Source organism: Orycteropus afer, unplaced genomic scaffold (genome assembly GCF_000298275.1).
Source record: "Orycteropus afer afer isolate SDZICR_OR568_19922 unplaced genomic scaffold, OryAfe1.0 scaffold00054, whole genome shotgun sequence".
Taxonomy (NCBI): Eukaryota; Metazoa; Chordata; class Mammalia; order Tubulidentata; family Orycteropodidae; genus Orycteropus; species Orycteropus afer.
Window position 1 is genome coordinate 12,809,234 of NW_006921641.1, and position 14,307 is coordinate 12,823,540.

Below are 14,307 nucleotides of genomic sequence, written 5' to 3' on the forward strand. Positions count from 1 at the left end.
GACCTTGGCTTCTCTCCTGAGCACAACAAATAAAGGTAGACAATCTTTGTGAACACCTTTAGGGCAGCTTTAGCACCAGCACCCACTTGGCCACTGGGGATCTCTCTTACTTTCTAATGCACTTAACTATGCATTTATCATGCACTTTGACACATTTTGTAACAGGAGTACCATTTTCTCCAAAATTTCCAGCTGCCTATTGCCAGAAATAGAAGTACTCCACATTTATTATGGACACCAACAAACTATGTATACTCACTATATCTGTTGGCGCCAATTGTATGCACAGAAAAATGAAGAGCGTTGCTATGGCCCTTGGAAGTTTCACCTTCTTGTGAACTTCCATGTTTTGCTGATTCTTCAAGGCAACTCTCCTGGCACAGCCTACAGCCAGGCTCCCACTGGTGTCAGGCCCATAATTTTGGTCTATCTTCCTGTTAGCTGGATGCTCACCTGATCTATCCTTCATCTCTTAGGAAGGTGATGTCCACCCTTCTAGTGATTCTGAACCTTATTAGGGCTACAGAACTCTTTGGGAATTTGCTGAAAGCTATGAACACTTTCCTCAGGAAAATGCAGTGACAACCAGCGTGTAGGAACAATTTCAGAGGGTTCCTAGAATCTGTGTTAAACCATCAAGCATCTGATGACTTTTCTTCCTAGAGATGGATTTGAGGTCTTGGGCCTCGGCTTTGGTGGACTTCTGCTTCCTCTGGAACTCACAATATATGTGCACACATCTGGGACTAATCAGAAAGGTTTGTGCCCTGTGCTTTTGCTCCCAAACCAAACTAAACCTGTTGCTGTCAAGTCGGATTCATGGTAACCCTATGTGTTAGAGCAGAACTGCACCTAGAGTTTTCTCAGCTGTAACCTTTATGGGAGCAGGTCACCAGGCCTTTCTTCTGCAGTGCCACTAGGTAGGTTCAAACTACCAGCTTTCAAGTTAGCGGCAGTTCTAAACTCCTTGTGCTTTTGCTCAATCTTCTCTGTATTTTACCGTAGTTTTAATATAATCAAGTGATCGTTTTTGCAAATGGCCCTACACAATGTAGGCTTAAGGAGAAATTTTTGTTTTTTCTTTTATATTGGGATCTTGTTTTTCTAACTGCATTTCATAATAGCAATTCCTGGGACCACTGTTGGGTTGATGCTGATCTGTTGTGCTTTCAGTCTGTATCTGAATTTAGACCTAGTTCAAGGAGTCTGAACTTGTTTCCGTTTGTTCTTCAATGGGTATTGAAAAAAAAAATCTATTTCCCTCTCTGCCTTGGTTAGTCTTTTTCTAGACTCCCTGTGTCTTTGAATCTGGCCTTCCTCTTAAGCTCTCTGCTCTGGTTTCTTCATCTGTAAAATGAGTGGACCGGAACTAGGTCATGTTGTTGTTATGTGCCGTCGTCGACCCCGACTCATAGTGACCCCTCCTTGGGTTTCCGAGGCAGTATCACTACGGATAGTAGGATTGCCCAACCTTCCTTCCGAGGAGTGGGGATAGTAGGATTGCCCAACCTTCCTTCCGAGGAGTGGCTGGTGGATTTGAACCGCCAGCCATCTGGTTGGCAGGCAAGTGACTTAGCCACTATGCTACCAGAGGTCATACACATTTAAATTGCACTTCTCAGAGCACTTCAGGGGGCTGGCAGGGGCAAGGGGGAGGAGCATATGGGGAGGCCATGCTTTTATGTGCTTTATCTACTAGATGTGCAGTAAGATGTATTTTGAAGAGTCTCACCACTGAAACAAGTGTGTAGCCCACCAACCTGGGTGATCTCTCATGTCTGTGGGTGACTCCTCCCTTGAGCAGGAGTCCTATCTCCTGGGTTGCAGAGAAGAGGCAGGGAGAGGAAGGCATTGCTATCTAACCCAGCTAATCTCCTATTCTTATGGAAAGCACCCCTTTCCCTGCTGACCCCCTAACTCTGTTCCTGGTTCCAATTAAAGGAAGAATGCTACCTTTGATGATGAGAGTGTTAGTGCTGCTGCTGCTGCTTCTGTCCCTGGGTCAGGCTGCTCCTAAGGATGGAGTCACAAGGTAATGGGATGATGAGGGGAGGGCCATAGACTGGGTGCAGGGAGTCTCCAGGAAACCTGACGGAGGCAGGACACTGAGATGTACACCCCAATCTCTGTATCCCACCCCAGCCTCTTGTCCTGTGCCTCTCAGAGTGCCCTACACAAAGTGGAAACTCAATACTGAACTCATTTGGAAACATGGAACTCAGCTCCAAAGAGGTATCATGCATAGGAAGGAACTAATAAGTAGGGAAAGGCTTCAGTCCTCTGATCCCCTTATAGTGGAACCCCAAAGAAACAGTGCTCATAGACTTCTGGTAAGATGGCAGAATAGACAGGGAAAGGATACAAATCCTGTTCAACAAAGAAAAGAGAAACCAGTTGACACAGATACAGAAGATAACCCTGGAGCCCTGAGCTTTGAAAGGAAGGATACAGAAGTGGATTAAATACCAAACAGTAGAAGAACCTGAATGATAACAGTGAATAAGGAAACAAACAGAGCTGCAGACTCAGCTATCCTGATAGCATGGGCGGTTTTAATATTTACAAATGGTATTAGAACCTGAACACTAACTGAAAATCAGCCCTGCCCCTCAAGGGGCACGGACAACTGTACTGGTGGCTGACAACTAAAAGGGGAAACAGCAAAGGAGACAAACTGAGCTGTGGACTTTCGGCTGTCTGGACAGCATGGCCATTTTGATTATTGATAAGAAATAGAGCTCATGAGCATGCCATGCCCATTATATTTAACTACCTTTCTCAAGGTTCTAGTTATTAATACTAAGCAGTGGTATGCTGGGCAGGAGTGGAGATAGATACAGTAGCAGCAGCAAGGGCTGCTGCAACCACTCCTGCTAACTGTCTGTGGTGGCAGGCCTGGCTGATTTGGACAAACAGGTAGTTCTGTCCAGAACTGGGGCAAACATGTGAGCCTTGAAGACTGACACATAGACCCTGAGCAGATTAAAACTCCCCAAACCAACATATTAACTGCCCTCTGATAGGAAACAAACAAACAATTTTTTGTCATGGAGCAAATCGGGTCTTATATAAAAGTGGGCAGGGCCACTAAGCTCAGCCTGAGACCTGCCCCTTGCTTCCCAGCACCCAAATAGAAGAGCTGCCATGGTCCCCAGTGTCCTGCCACTCACTGGGCTGCTTTCTTGGGTCTCCAACTGGTATCTACTATATGTGGCCTCTATTAAGCGGATTTTTGAGTTTTCATTTAAGCCAAGTTAGGCAAAACTTGCAAAAACACTTTGAGGGAGTAAGGTGTTACTTCTAAGGGGACAAGAAGGGCCTGCCTCTTTCTTATTAGGTTTTGGGGTTTTTGAGGAGCAATTCCCTTTGGCTCTTGGGAAAGAACTGTGTCTGCCAAGGTTTGGGGTGGAGGGCCAGTGTGCTGGGCCCTGCAGGGAGGCTATTTGCAGGGCTGCCCCTTTCCTTCCTCCTCCAGGTCCCAGCCTGAAGTGCTGCAGCAGCCCCTGCCCAACCCCTTCCTGCCGGGCGAGGAGCACCTTCGGTGAGTAGGCCGGGCTGGGGGCCTGGACCAGGGCTGGGCCTGCAGCCTGGTCTCTCCTGGGCTGACTTTCCACTTTCTGACAGACTCCTACAGAGCTACCTAAAGGGACTAGAGAGGATGGAAGAGGAGCCAGAGCACATGAGCCGGGAGCAGGGTGAGGGGCTGGGGTGGCCAGAACTGGGGGCTAGCCCGTTGATTCCTGCCTTCTCCACCTGCCCCTTGATGCCTCTTCTGATTCAGCTTCTTCTCCTCAGTTCTCCTCTACCTCTTTGCCCTCCACGACTATGACCAGAGTGGACAGCTGGATGGCCTGGAGCTGTTGTCCATGTTGACAGCAGCTCTGGCCCCTGAGGCTGCTGACTCTCCATCCACCAATCCGGTAAACTGCTTGATGGGGGTGGGCCCTTCTCCCATGAAAGAGACAAGCTCCTTGGGACTTTTGTCTTTCTCACCATGGATTATTTGGTGAGCCTCTGTAAAAGGAGGGCTCAGAACCTGCATGACAGGGATGTGAGGGGCGTTGGGCAGGGGATCCTGAGAACATCCTGGGTCACTATAGATGTGTGATGTGCTCCCACAGGTGATCCTGGTGGTGGACAAGGTGCTGGAGACCCAGGACATGAATGGGGATGGGCTCATAACTCCTGCAGAGCTCATCAACTTCCCAGGAGAGGCCCCCAGAGGGCCCCTTGCCCCCACTCCCCAGGAGCCACATGCTATTGGAAGGCAGCCCCTGTTGCCTAAAAGCCCATTAGGACAAGAAATACCAGAAGCCCTGAGTCTCAGGGAAGCTGGGGAACAGGCAGAGGCCAGCAGGGTGTCCTTAGAGCCTGCTCAAGAATCTGGGGGACCAGGAAAGGCTGAAGCAGCAGCCCCAGGTCCTGAAGGGGAGGCTGGGGGACTGACAGAGGTGAACACTGAAGCCCTGGGTCCCGGAGGGCAGGCTGCGGGGCAGGCAGAGGCCAAGAACATTGCAGAGGAAGCAGAAGAGCTCCCAGGGGAAACACTGGCATCTAGGGACGCCCCTCAGGAGTTTGAGGTCCATACTATCCAGCTGGAGAATGATGAAATATAAACCATGAGTACACAGGTTTGTACTCTTAACAGTCTCAGTGCCAGAACACGAGCCCCCAGGGGGAGTGTGTGTGTTGGGATGAGGGCCTCCCATGTGTCCCCTTCCTGGCTCCAGAGGGGTGACAAGACTTTCTGTGCAGCTCAGGGAGACTCTAAGTTGGGGGTCAGCTTTTAGGGCCCAGACAACCAATAAAGAACAGAATGAATTTATCCCCCTGGCCATCTATCCTCTGGCCTAGCCTGCGCAGATGTCCACAGGGGCACAGGGGGCAGCAACTGGACAGGCCTCTTGAAAGGACAGGGATTCAGCTTTCCCAGTGTTCCCAGCACCTGGTGGCACTGAGCTACAGCAAAGCCTGTGGGGCTAGGCCACAGCCAGCTGCAGACAACCCCGTGAAGAAAGCTGTCTGTCCCTGGAGCCGCAACACCCTCCTGCTCCTTCCGCACACCCACCCCACCCCTGCCAAATGCAAGGGCAGGCCTTCCCCACCACCCTGTAATATTAATAACTATTATTTATTGAGAGACTAGTTCATACCAGCTGTCATGATGGGCATTTTATGTATTATCTGATTTTATCCACACAATAATTCTGTGGGCCAGGTGGAATTACTAGCTCCATTTGACAAATGTAGAAACTGAGGATAGTCAAGTTAAGCAACTCACCCACTTACCTACACACCTAATTAAGTGGGAGATTTGAATTCAGATCTTTCTGACTCCAAAGCTCCATGCTCTTTATCTCATTATATGACTCTCCCCACCCTGCCCCAACTCCCATATTAATGTTGGCCCCCAATTCCAAGCTGCCCTCCTCTGGAGCTGTTCTCCCTCACAATGCTCTGTATCCTGGGCACATCTGTGGCTGAGGCACCACCTTAACTACAAGGCAGGCTCCAAGGATGGGCTTTCTGGGGAAGATATTTTTAGACCATCATGGCCTCACCAAACCACAGAGTACACTCCCTGCCTGGACAGTTGGCTCAGCCATGTGGACTCTTGGCTCCTGGGTCCAAGGGCGTGGAGTCTTTGGCAAAGAGCAGGGCCCAGAGGAGCTTCTTCATAACTTCTGGTCATTTGGAAGGTGCACTGGGGTGCAGGCCTGGGCAGGGAGGTTAATTTGGGGAAGGGAGTCCCTAGCCAGAGCAGTTCAGACATTAAGAAGGACAAACAGACTAACAGAGGAGGCTGACTCTGGGGTAGGTTTATTTGCTCTGTGGTTATACAGGATGAGATGTGGGGGGACACAGGCAGTCTTCACCGTAGTCTGCATCTTCTCGGGGAGCAGGAGAGCCTGGATGCCAGCCTCCAGGAGAAGGGCAGTAAGCCAGTTCCTCCTGCCACAGGGCTCTCACACGATGCCATCAAAGCCCTGTAGGCCACATTTCTTGCCTGCTACCTGGCAGCCAAACCTCAGTGCTTCCTGCACACTCTTCCCTAGAGGGAAGGACATGTAGCTGGGTTACTCTGGTCTCGGGGCAGAGGTGGGCTCCAGCTCTGTCCCCTCCCGTTGGGGTACTCACCCTGGGAGAGGCTGAAGATGACAGAGGCGTTGAAGGTGTCTCCAGCCCCCAGAGTATCCACGACCCGGGGTGGGGAGAAAGCTTCCGAGTGGATCAGCCGTCCGTCAGGGCCCAAGGCGTCGGCACCCTCCTCAGCCCAGGCACAGACAAGTGTAGCCCTGCAAGCCTCTCCGCTCAGCTGGGGTGTCAGCCATCTCTTCCCCAGAACCACCCCCCACCGGGGACAGACGACTAGAGTTCAGGTTCTCCCACTCCTCATACCCTCGGGTCCCTTCCTGGGTTGCCCCAGCTCACCCTTTCCTCACACGGCCATACAAGCCCCTCAGCGCTTCCGGGGCTGACTGGAACCCCAAGTGCTTGGCCACATCTTTGCTGACAAACACCTGTTATTGGTGGAAGGGAGGCTGGTGATCAGCTCTCATTCTAGTCCCAGCTCTGCCCCTCACCAGCAGCAGCCTAGTGTTGCCCCTATGTTGTAAAGACTCCCTCAACATGGCCACATAAATCCCAACATAGCATTGCACTATCCCACTGGAACACATTAAAAAAAAAAACAAAAAAAATAGAATACAACCACGTGAACTGCAGCACAGGAGTGCTGGTCTGTTTCTGAGGGTAATGCAAACAGTTAACCTGCTTGCATGCTAACAGAAGGTTGGAGGCTCCACTCTGAAGCACCTCAGAAAGGCAAGGAGATCTACTTTTAAAATACAGCCGCTGCAAACCCTATGCAGCACAGTTACACTCTGACGTGGGGATGCCATGAGTCGGCTGCGGTGTCAAACGGCTGCGGTGTCAAACGGCAACTCAAACGGCAACTTACTATTTGTTCTGAGATCAGTGAATTTCTTCACTTGAAAACACAAAGAGAACCTTGAGTGCCACCTTGGGGTGAAATCCACCACTGCCAAGATAAACTGTGCTGGAGGAGAGGAGTTTTTTGTTTTGTTTTTGTTTTTCCCTTCACATAACTCTGCTCTCTAGGTCTGGTTTCTTCATCAGTAAAATAAAGGCGTAGAGGTTCGAGAACTCCCTCAACACCCACTACACCTTAGACTCCCCAAAGGAAGTTTTGTTACAAAATACTGAAGCCTAGGCTCCACTTCACCAATCAAATTAAAAACTTGAGGCTGGAGCTCAGATATCCACATTTTTAGAGAGACATTCAGGGTGAAAACCAAAGGGCAGAGTAGTCTGGTCTCCAACCAGCTTGGGCTATGATACTAGGATTATCACTCAAACTCCATCTACACCCTAGTCCTGCCCAAATTTACCTTGTGCAAGTTCCCTTCCCACCCACCCCTCACCCCGCCCCCCACTCCCACAACTTGCTACCCACCTACATGGAACAAACTTCAGAGAACAGTTCATTCTACAGAGGAGAAGACTGAGGAGGCCCAGAGAGGAGATGCTTGCAGACAGGAGAACCCTGAGGCTATCTTGGCCTTGTCCCAGCCTTCTGCCTACCCTTACACTCCTGCATCCATGTGGGATGGAGAAATTCTACTCTTTGGCCACTGCTGAGGCCTGGACAGGAGCCCAAAGCTGGAGGTCTGCCTCTCTGCTTTACCCCCATCTTCCAACACCATGAAGTCAGGAGTTGCCATTCCAAGGGTGGTAGGCAGGAGAAGACGACTCTTGGGCTCTCTTTAAGAATGAGCTGCTGTGCTGTATGTGGCAAGAAGGCTGTGTGGGGCGCTCACCACATCTCCATAGCCAAACAGCTGGAATATCTCCTCCCGGGGCTTCTCCACCTCCACAGATACTCGGATCTTCTGCTCCGGAGGCTGCCTGGCATTGTGCTGCTCTATCCGCCGCAGCATCTTCACCTGCTCCAATGCGTTCCGGCCCTGGGGCAGGGCAGGCAGCTCAGGACCAGCTGGGCATTGCCCGGCCTATTTCGCTCATTCTTCCCTCCCAGCTGGAATTCTGGGTGAAGAGGGAGAGGGGCCGAGGAAGCTGGGCTAGAACTCCATCCCAAGTCACAAAATTCTAGAGTCATCATAGGCCTTGGAGACCTTATGGACCAGCCCTCCCATCTCACTGAAGAGGTCACTAAGAGTAAAAGAGACTTTCCCAAGGACCTACAATAAACTAAATGATAAGACTAGGATCAGAACTCAGGACATCTATAGGTTTCCTCCCACCCAGACTCCAAAATTCCTTTTTTGGAACGAAGGTCCTAGTTCCCTTGATTTGGAGTTAGGTCAGGCCCTCTCATTCCTGCTGCCCTAGAGGTCAACTATCCTACAGAGCCAGGCTACTGGCAGAGATGGGGCAGCCAATAACATAGCAAGCACTGGGCTTTGCTTGGAGCCAGCTGTGCCGGCATTCTGCTGGGTGACCTTGAGCATGATGCCTAATGTTCCTAGATCTTAGTTTCTCATCTAAAAACATGAGGGAGGATGGAGAAGGGGTTGAGGAAGGTTGGATTCAGTTATTTCTTAAGTACTTCCTAGTTTGAAGAAACCAAAAGAGGGAAAACAGTGGACAGGGCTGGCAAGGTAAAGTGCTTGAAATACAGGTAGGGCAGTGCTTGCCTCAATGTGGATCCACTTGAATCGCGTCAGATCAACCTTCTCAAAGTCCTCAGCAGACACATCTGGCAGGTTCCTAGGCGGCCATGAGATGGAAAGGACAGAGGAGGAGCACAGTGAGGTCAGCCAGGGCCAGGATCTCTAACTGGCACCGGGGAACCCTCTGCCTGGCGCCACCTGCAGCATGGCAGGAAGCTGGATCTATAGCACAGGAGTCTCAGGCTCAGCTCCAGCATAGGCCCTGTCCTAAGCTAAACTCCCGAAACTAAACACCTACAGGGGCCTGAAGGCAATTTGCTAGGCTGCCCCTCCCTGCCAGACAGGTGATCCTGCATTTCCGACTGAGATTATCCAATGGTATATTCAGCTGCGACAAATGTCAAGGGGTCAAGGCCCTCTGTGCCTTGGAGACCACAGCTCCCAGAATACTCTAGGAGCACTAGAGACTACAATTCCCAAAATTCTCCTTGCCTGCAGCAAATGCAGCTCCCAGCATGCAGTGCCCAGCTGCTCTGGCCACTGCCCAGAGCTCCGGTCCAACCTTACTCACTTTTAGCATCCCAGTATTGCGACTGCCTATGGCACCACTGTCCTGAATTTGGCAGGCTGCGTCACAACCCTGATGAGGATGAGTTCATATTTGGTTTAGGCACGGAATCCTGGGAAAGGGTCTGCCTCTCCCTCTTCTTGGCCAGAGACCTACCCATGGCCATTGTCTTCCCACCTGTACTCTGTGGCCCAATCTTTTGTCTGCTTAACTAGCTGTGTGACCTCAGCCTTTCTGAGATAAATGGGGCTCAAACCTGTAGCCTCACAAGCTACTGGAATTGGAGGTAACTGTGAAAATGCCTCGAGTGAGGCTGGCAACCAATAAACATTTCTTCTCACATCTCTCCCTCACTTCCTGTGAATACCCTTGTCATGTCCTTGATCAAAGTTGCTACAGATTGTTGCTTAATGGGCACATGAATAGGATTGCCCCATCTGAAAGTTATCTCTAGCACATATGCCTGCCCACTCACTGGGACACATGGAGCCCAGAGTTGGTCATTAAGCTTGTCCTGGGGTAACTGTCTTTCTTCCCCAGGTCTAGTGGTCATGCCAGGTAGTAGGGACACCCTGGGCCCCAATGCAGCTGGGCTTGGTCCCTCCCAGCCCTAACACAGTACCTGGAATGTACTAGGTCCTCAGTAAGCTAAACCTCAGAGATTCTTCAGAGGGGATGAGAAAACATCTAGACCCACAGGCCCTTTCCCTAGTAACTTGGGACCCTGAAAGGATGGACGCATACACACACACATAAGACAGCCCTGATCTGCTGACCCTGATCTGCTTTCCCTCTCCTCCAGCAATGGCTGCAAATCGTGTGTGGAGTATTTGGTCTGGCTTCATTATCCTTGGGCCTTTGGGTGACTCATCTCCTTTGAACATCTGAGTCTCAGCTCCTTGGTGCCATGCTGCAGGCTGACAACTCTGGGGCTGATCCTGGAAATCCAAGTGGGCCCTCTTGCCCTTGAGACGGTTTGACTCACAACCTCCACCCCTCTGTCCTGAGAACAGTCTCCCCCCACCTCCCTGCACCAAGGCTGCTGATTACAGAGGAATCACATCATAAATTACATTTTGTACAGGCCTGCCTGCCCATCCTTGGTGCTGAACAAGGCCAAGTTGCCAAGCAGAGCAAAGCTCATTGCTTCCCACCTCACTTCTCCCCTAATTGAAAACAATTCAAAAATCATCGAACACTTTGGCATGGGGGCAATTTCTGGAAAAGAGAGAGCCTGCAGAGAGTGGGCATTCAGGACGCCCACAGTGGTGAGTGAGGCTGTGAAATGATTGGTGGGCTGTGGCAGGTTGAGGCCAGGGGCCTTACGTGTCGTAGAGCACAATGGTACGGGAGCCATTAGAGTTGTTGACGATGCAGCAAGAGCAGGGGGTCTCCCCCTTGCTCTGCCAGGCCACCTGAGACACGTCCACACCCCGCTGCCTGAAGTCAGCCACCAGGAAACTTGAGGTGGAGCCCGAGCCAGGGAAAGGGCAAGGAGATACGGATTAGAGCTTACAAGTGGCCTAGACCTCTCACAGGAGTGGGGAGGAGGTGCTGGAGAACTTGAGGCCTCTGGAAAAAGAAGGGACCTGTTCTTGGAGTTTAGTGACAGCGGCGGCAGCCGATGAGGCGCAGACAAATATACGAACCTATAGGCGTGTAGGATGGTGCGGCTGCCATTGGCCTCGTTGATGATGACCGTAGAGATAGGGACAGAGCCCATGGTCTGAAAGACCGTGTAGCGTAGGTCCACAGAATAGCGGCGGAGATCATCCAGGACAAAACTGCCAGAGCGGAGTAACCCAGAGGAAGGTGCAGTTCGACAAGGGTTGTGGGGAGTGGAGGATAGCTGGTAGGGCCACTAGGGACCCTGAAAGGCAGGGGTGCAAATGGAGAAAGACTAGGAGGGACCTGGAAATGAGAGTCCAGTCCTGGAAGGGTCATAGGCTGTGCAAGAGGACAGGAAAGGCAGGAGCACAGCCTGGAACTCACAGAAACACCAAGTGACATTCTTTTAGGACCTGACTGAGCAGCTCCAACCCTGACCCTGTCCTTCTGACCATCTCAAGATGGAAAAACACTTCTTTAGTTCATAAAGCTAGACAGGGGTAGATATGGGGCCTAGACTCTGTATCCATTTGAACCATGCAGGTAGAGGCCTGGGTGAGTTTTTATGCAAGGCCCAAGAAGAATTAATAATTAATCACCAAGGTGGTACTTTGCCCCCCAGCTGCCCTCTGCATGCTCATCCCCATATACTTGTCTCTCTGAAGTCCCTTCCAGTCCTACAGCTGGGATTCTTCTCATTCTTACACTGCCTCCATCATGCTCCCCACTACCCTCTCCTCCTGTAGCAAAGGTACCCCTCCAGGGCAGTTAGCTGGCTCCAAGTGCCTGGTGCCGTTCAATATGGGCCTGGTCCAGGACTCTTTCCCAGAATCCCATCCAATCAGTGATCCCACCGGCATCCCTTCAAGAAGACTGGGCCAGCAGAAGAATAAGGAACCCCTCTCTGGAAATGGTGTTTTCTGTGCCCAAGAGCTGGCAACTCTGCCCAACAGTTCAGCTATCACGCATCCAGGCTATTCTCACTGTAGCTGGATCTCACTTTAAGCCTGGCAAGCCAGGTTTGTATAAAGGTGACAAGTCAGAGCATACACCTTGTTGAACACCTCAAGGGTCCTTTAAATAGTAGACTTCTCAGAGCATTGAATATATGGTTTGATTTGCCAGACAACTTTTTGCACCTGAGTGCCTGACACATGGTAGATGCTCATTCAACGTTTGGTGAACAAATGAGAATTCAGAATGGGCCACCTGTTGGCTTGATTGTTACATAAAGGAGGATCCACTGTACTAACTAAGAGCCACAGGCCTGCCTCCAGCAGGAAGGGGGCTATTGAACTAACTGATTGGCCACTGGCTTCAAGCCCTGTCCCATCTCATGGGGTAGGTCCTTGACTTACCTGCTTGGTGCCAGTTCAAAGTGGGGGAGTTTGGCTGTGGCTCAGGTGCTGGGCTCCAGCAGCAGCCCCCCTCAAATGAGTTCAAAGGGCTGTGTTTCACAGACCAGCAACTTGGCAACCTGCCCCAGTGCCCACAGTGGGCAAAGTGTGGGCCTCACCCCCTGATAAATGCTTGCTTAGTCAGTAGTCGGTCAAAGGGCTTTTGGGTCCTTGCCGCAGCCAACATGGAGAAAGCACGTGGCTGCTTACAAACCGTGGCCTTGACAGCCAGTGCGCTGGAGGCATGGCTCCTAGGCCCAGCTTTAGCAGGTGGCTTTGGGATGTCCTTAGCTGGATGCTTTGCCCTCTCCACTGGGAAGTAAACTGTGGGCTGGTCTCTGGGCCCCTGGACACTGGGTATCCCTGAGGGAGGGGTGGATACAGCATGTCCCTAATTGCCTCCTGCCTCAAACACAGCCAGGACAAGGGACTGAATAAGGGCAAAGTCAAATCCACTGCATACAGTCTGTAGGAAGCAAGGTAGGAGAAGGTGGGGAAGCTTAAGCAGGTTCCAGAGAGTGGCCAAGCAAACGAGCTGTAGAAATGAAACCTTAACAGAAGCATCATTAACACCTGAATAACAGATAAGGGTCTGGGATCCTGGGACTCCACTCCGCCCCCTCCCACCCATTTCTGGTGGCCACAAACCCATTCCTGATACCCACTCTCCCAGGGTGAAGATGTCCTCTTCTCCCCCCACCCTCTAGGCAGGCCTCCCCTGTGCTTCTTCCTCAACTCACTCGGCAACATGGCCAGGGGCCAGAGAGCCCATGAAGGCGCAGGGGGCTCCCAGCAGGGAAAGAACAGTACAGGAGTTGGATGCATTGCCTCCACGCTGCCATCTCTGCGACAGGCACCTGCAAAGCACAGGAAATCACTGCAGGCCCAGCAGGCTAATCCAATCACAGTGTAAAAGCCGAGAGCCCCCTCAGGGCTAGCTCCCTGTTCTCTAGGTGTGGTAGCTGAGGCTCAGACAAGGGGAGTGGCTTGACTGAAGCCGAGGTCTGTCTCCCCAGCCCAAGCTAAATTCAAATTCACAGTGATTACTTTCTGCCTTCCCATTTCTATTGACAGTATCAGGAAACCACTCAATGAGGTCCATCACAATGTGAGGGCCCCACTCCCTCTGGGTAATCTCCTCCTTGGTTTATGATGACCCACCTTTTCCCCAGTAAGAGCGCTCCTACTTGTCTGTACTAACAACCTCCTCCTGTATCAGCTCCAAGGACCTCAGAGTTTAAGGGCCTTTTCCTAAAGGTGTCAGATGTAGCACTTACACCTATCTTAGGAGCGCTAATGCAATAATACCCACAGATTAAAATGGATAGAACAGAAGCGCAAACCCCAACACTGTGGTCATTTCAGAAGCAGGGGGGAGCTTTTAAAATGTCAAAGGTTAAAAAAAATTATTGGCTGAAACCAGTTTTTCTCCATCTTTACTGAAAATCTAACCAAAGGAAACTAACTTAAGATACACCTGAAGGAATTCTTTGTCATCATCGACAACAAATATAATAACATACACATATACAGTCAAAGCACTTTAATGATTTCTCATTTGTGCTCCAGTAATACTGTGAGTTAATACTGCAGGTTATTTCTATCCTACTAGTTCCAAAAAAATACCAAGGACCACTAACTCAAAGAAATAACTAGAATTTTAGGGCTAGGCTTATCTGTACACAAACTTCACCCTGAGGTTCCCTTCAACCTTAGGAAAGGGGAACATGATTTCATTAGGAAGGAAGCATACTGATCCGTAAAGAGTCAAACATTTTCTAAGCTTTGAGCTTTGGAGAAAGTTTCATGCCAAGAAGAAAATAGTAGCTTAGAGAAATCCAACTTGTTCACGATCACAATAGTTAATGACAAAACTGATCTAAGAACCCAGATCTCCTGACTTCCAAAACCACTGATATTTACTCTGTACTTTCCAAACAAGAAGGAGCTCTGGTGGTGCAATGGTTAAACTATTAGACTGAGCTCTGGTAGCATAGTGGCTAAAGCACTTGACTGCTCACCAGAAGGCTGGCGGTTCAAACCCACCAGCCACTCCTCGGAAGGAAGGTTGGGCAATCCT

At 50.6% G+C, this 14,307-nt stretch overlaps 2 protein-coding genes across 2 annotated transcripts in view; one reads left to right on the forward strand and one right to left on the reverse strand.

Annotated features, from left to right (window-relative positions):
• The first annotated feature begins 1,946 nt into the window (after positions 1-1,946).
• Positions 1,947-4,616, forward strand: CGREF1 (cell growth regulator with EF-hand domain 1). The gene is made up of 5 exons (XM_042780688.1): positions 1,947-2,032; positions 3,476-3,541; positions 3,625-3,695; positions 3,796-3,920; positions 4,122-4,616. Exons 1-5 carry the CDS (start codon positions 1,947-1,949, stop codon positions 4,614-4,616), a joined length of 843 nt encoding a protein of 280 aa, XP_042636622.1.
• A 1,350-nt stretch (positions 4,617-5,966) lies between these two features.
• Positions 5,967-14,307, reverse strand: part of KHK (ketohexokinase) — a 10,971-nt gene continuing 2,630 nt past the window's right edge. The window contains exons 2-9 of the mRNA XM_042780687.1: positions 12,968-13,084; positions 10,872-11,006; positions 10,549-10,683; positions 8,679-8,751; positions 7,842-7,988; positions 6,433-6,521; positions 6,139-6,296; positions 5,967-6,052 (exon numbers count right to left, since the gene is read on the reverse strand). Of these exons, the coding sequence (XP_042636621.1) occupies positions 5,967-6,052; positions 6,139-6,296; positions 6,433-6,521; positions 7,842-7,988; positions 8,679-8,751; positions 10,549-10,683; positions 10,872-11,006; positions 12,968-13,084 (940 nt within the window). The remainder of the gene's footprint in view (positions 6,053-6,138; positions 6,297-6,432; positions 6,522-7,841; positions 7,989-8,678; positions 8,752-10,548; positions 10,684-10,871; positions 11,007-12,967; positions 13,085-14,307) is intronic.

Bases quoted from the DNA above. Each gene is read 5' to 3' on its own strand.
- CGREF1 (XM_042780688.1), top strand. From the start codon at position 1,947: ATGCTACCTTTGATGATGAGAGTGTTAGTGCTGCTGCTGCTGCTTCTG. The intron at 3,542-3,624 runs GTGAGTAGGCCG...ACTTTCTGACAG, and splicing joins CCGGGCGAGGAGCACCTTCG to ACTCCTACAGAGCTACCTAA. The intron at 3,921-4,121 runs GTAAACTGCTTG...GTGCTCCCACAG, and splicing joins ACTCTCCATCCACCAATCCG to GTGATCCTGGTGGTGGACAA.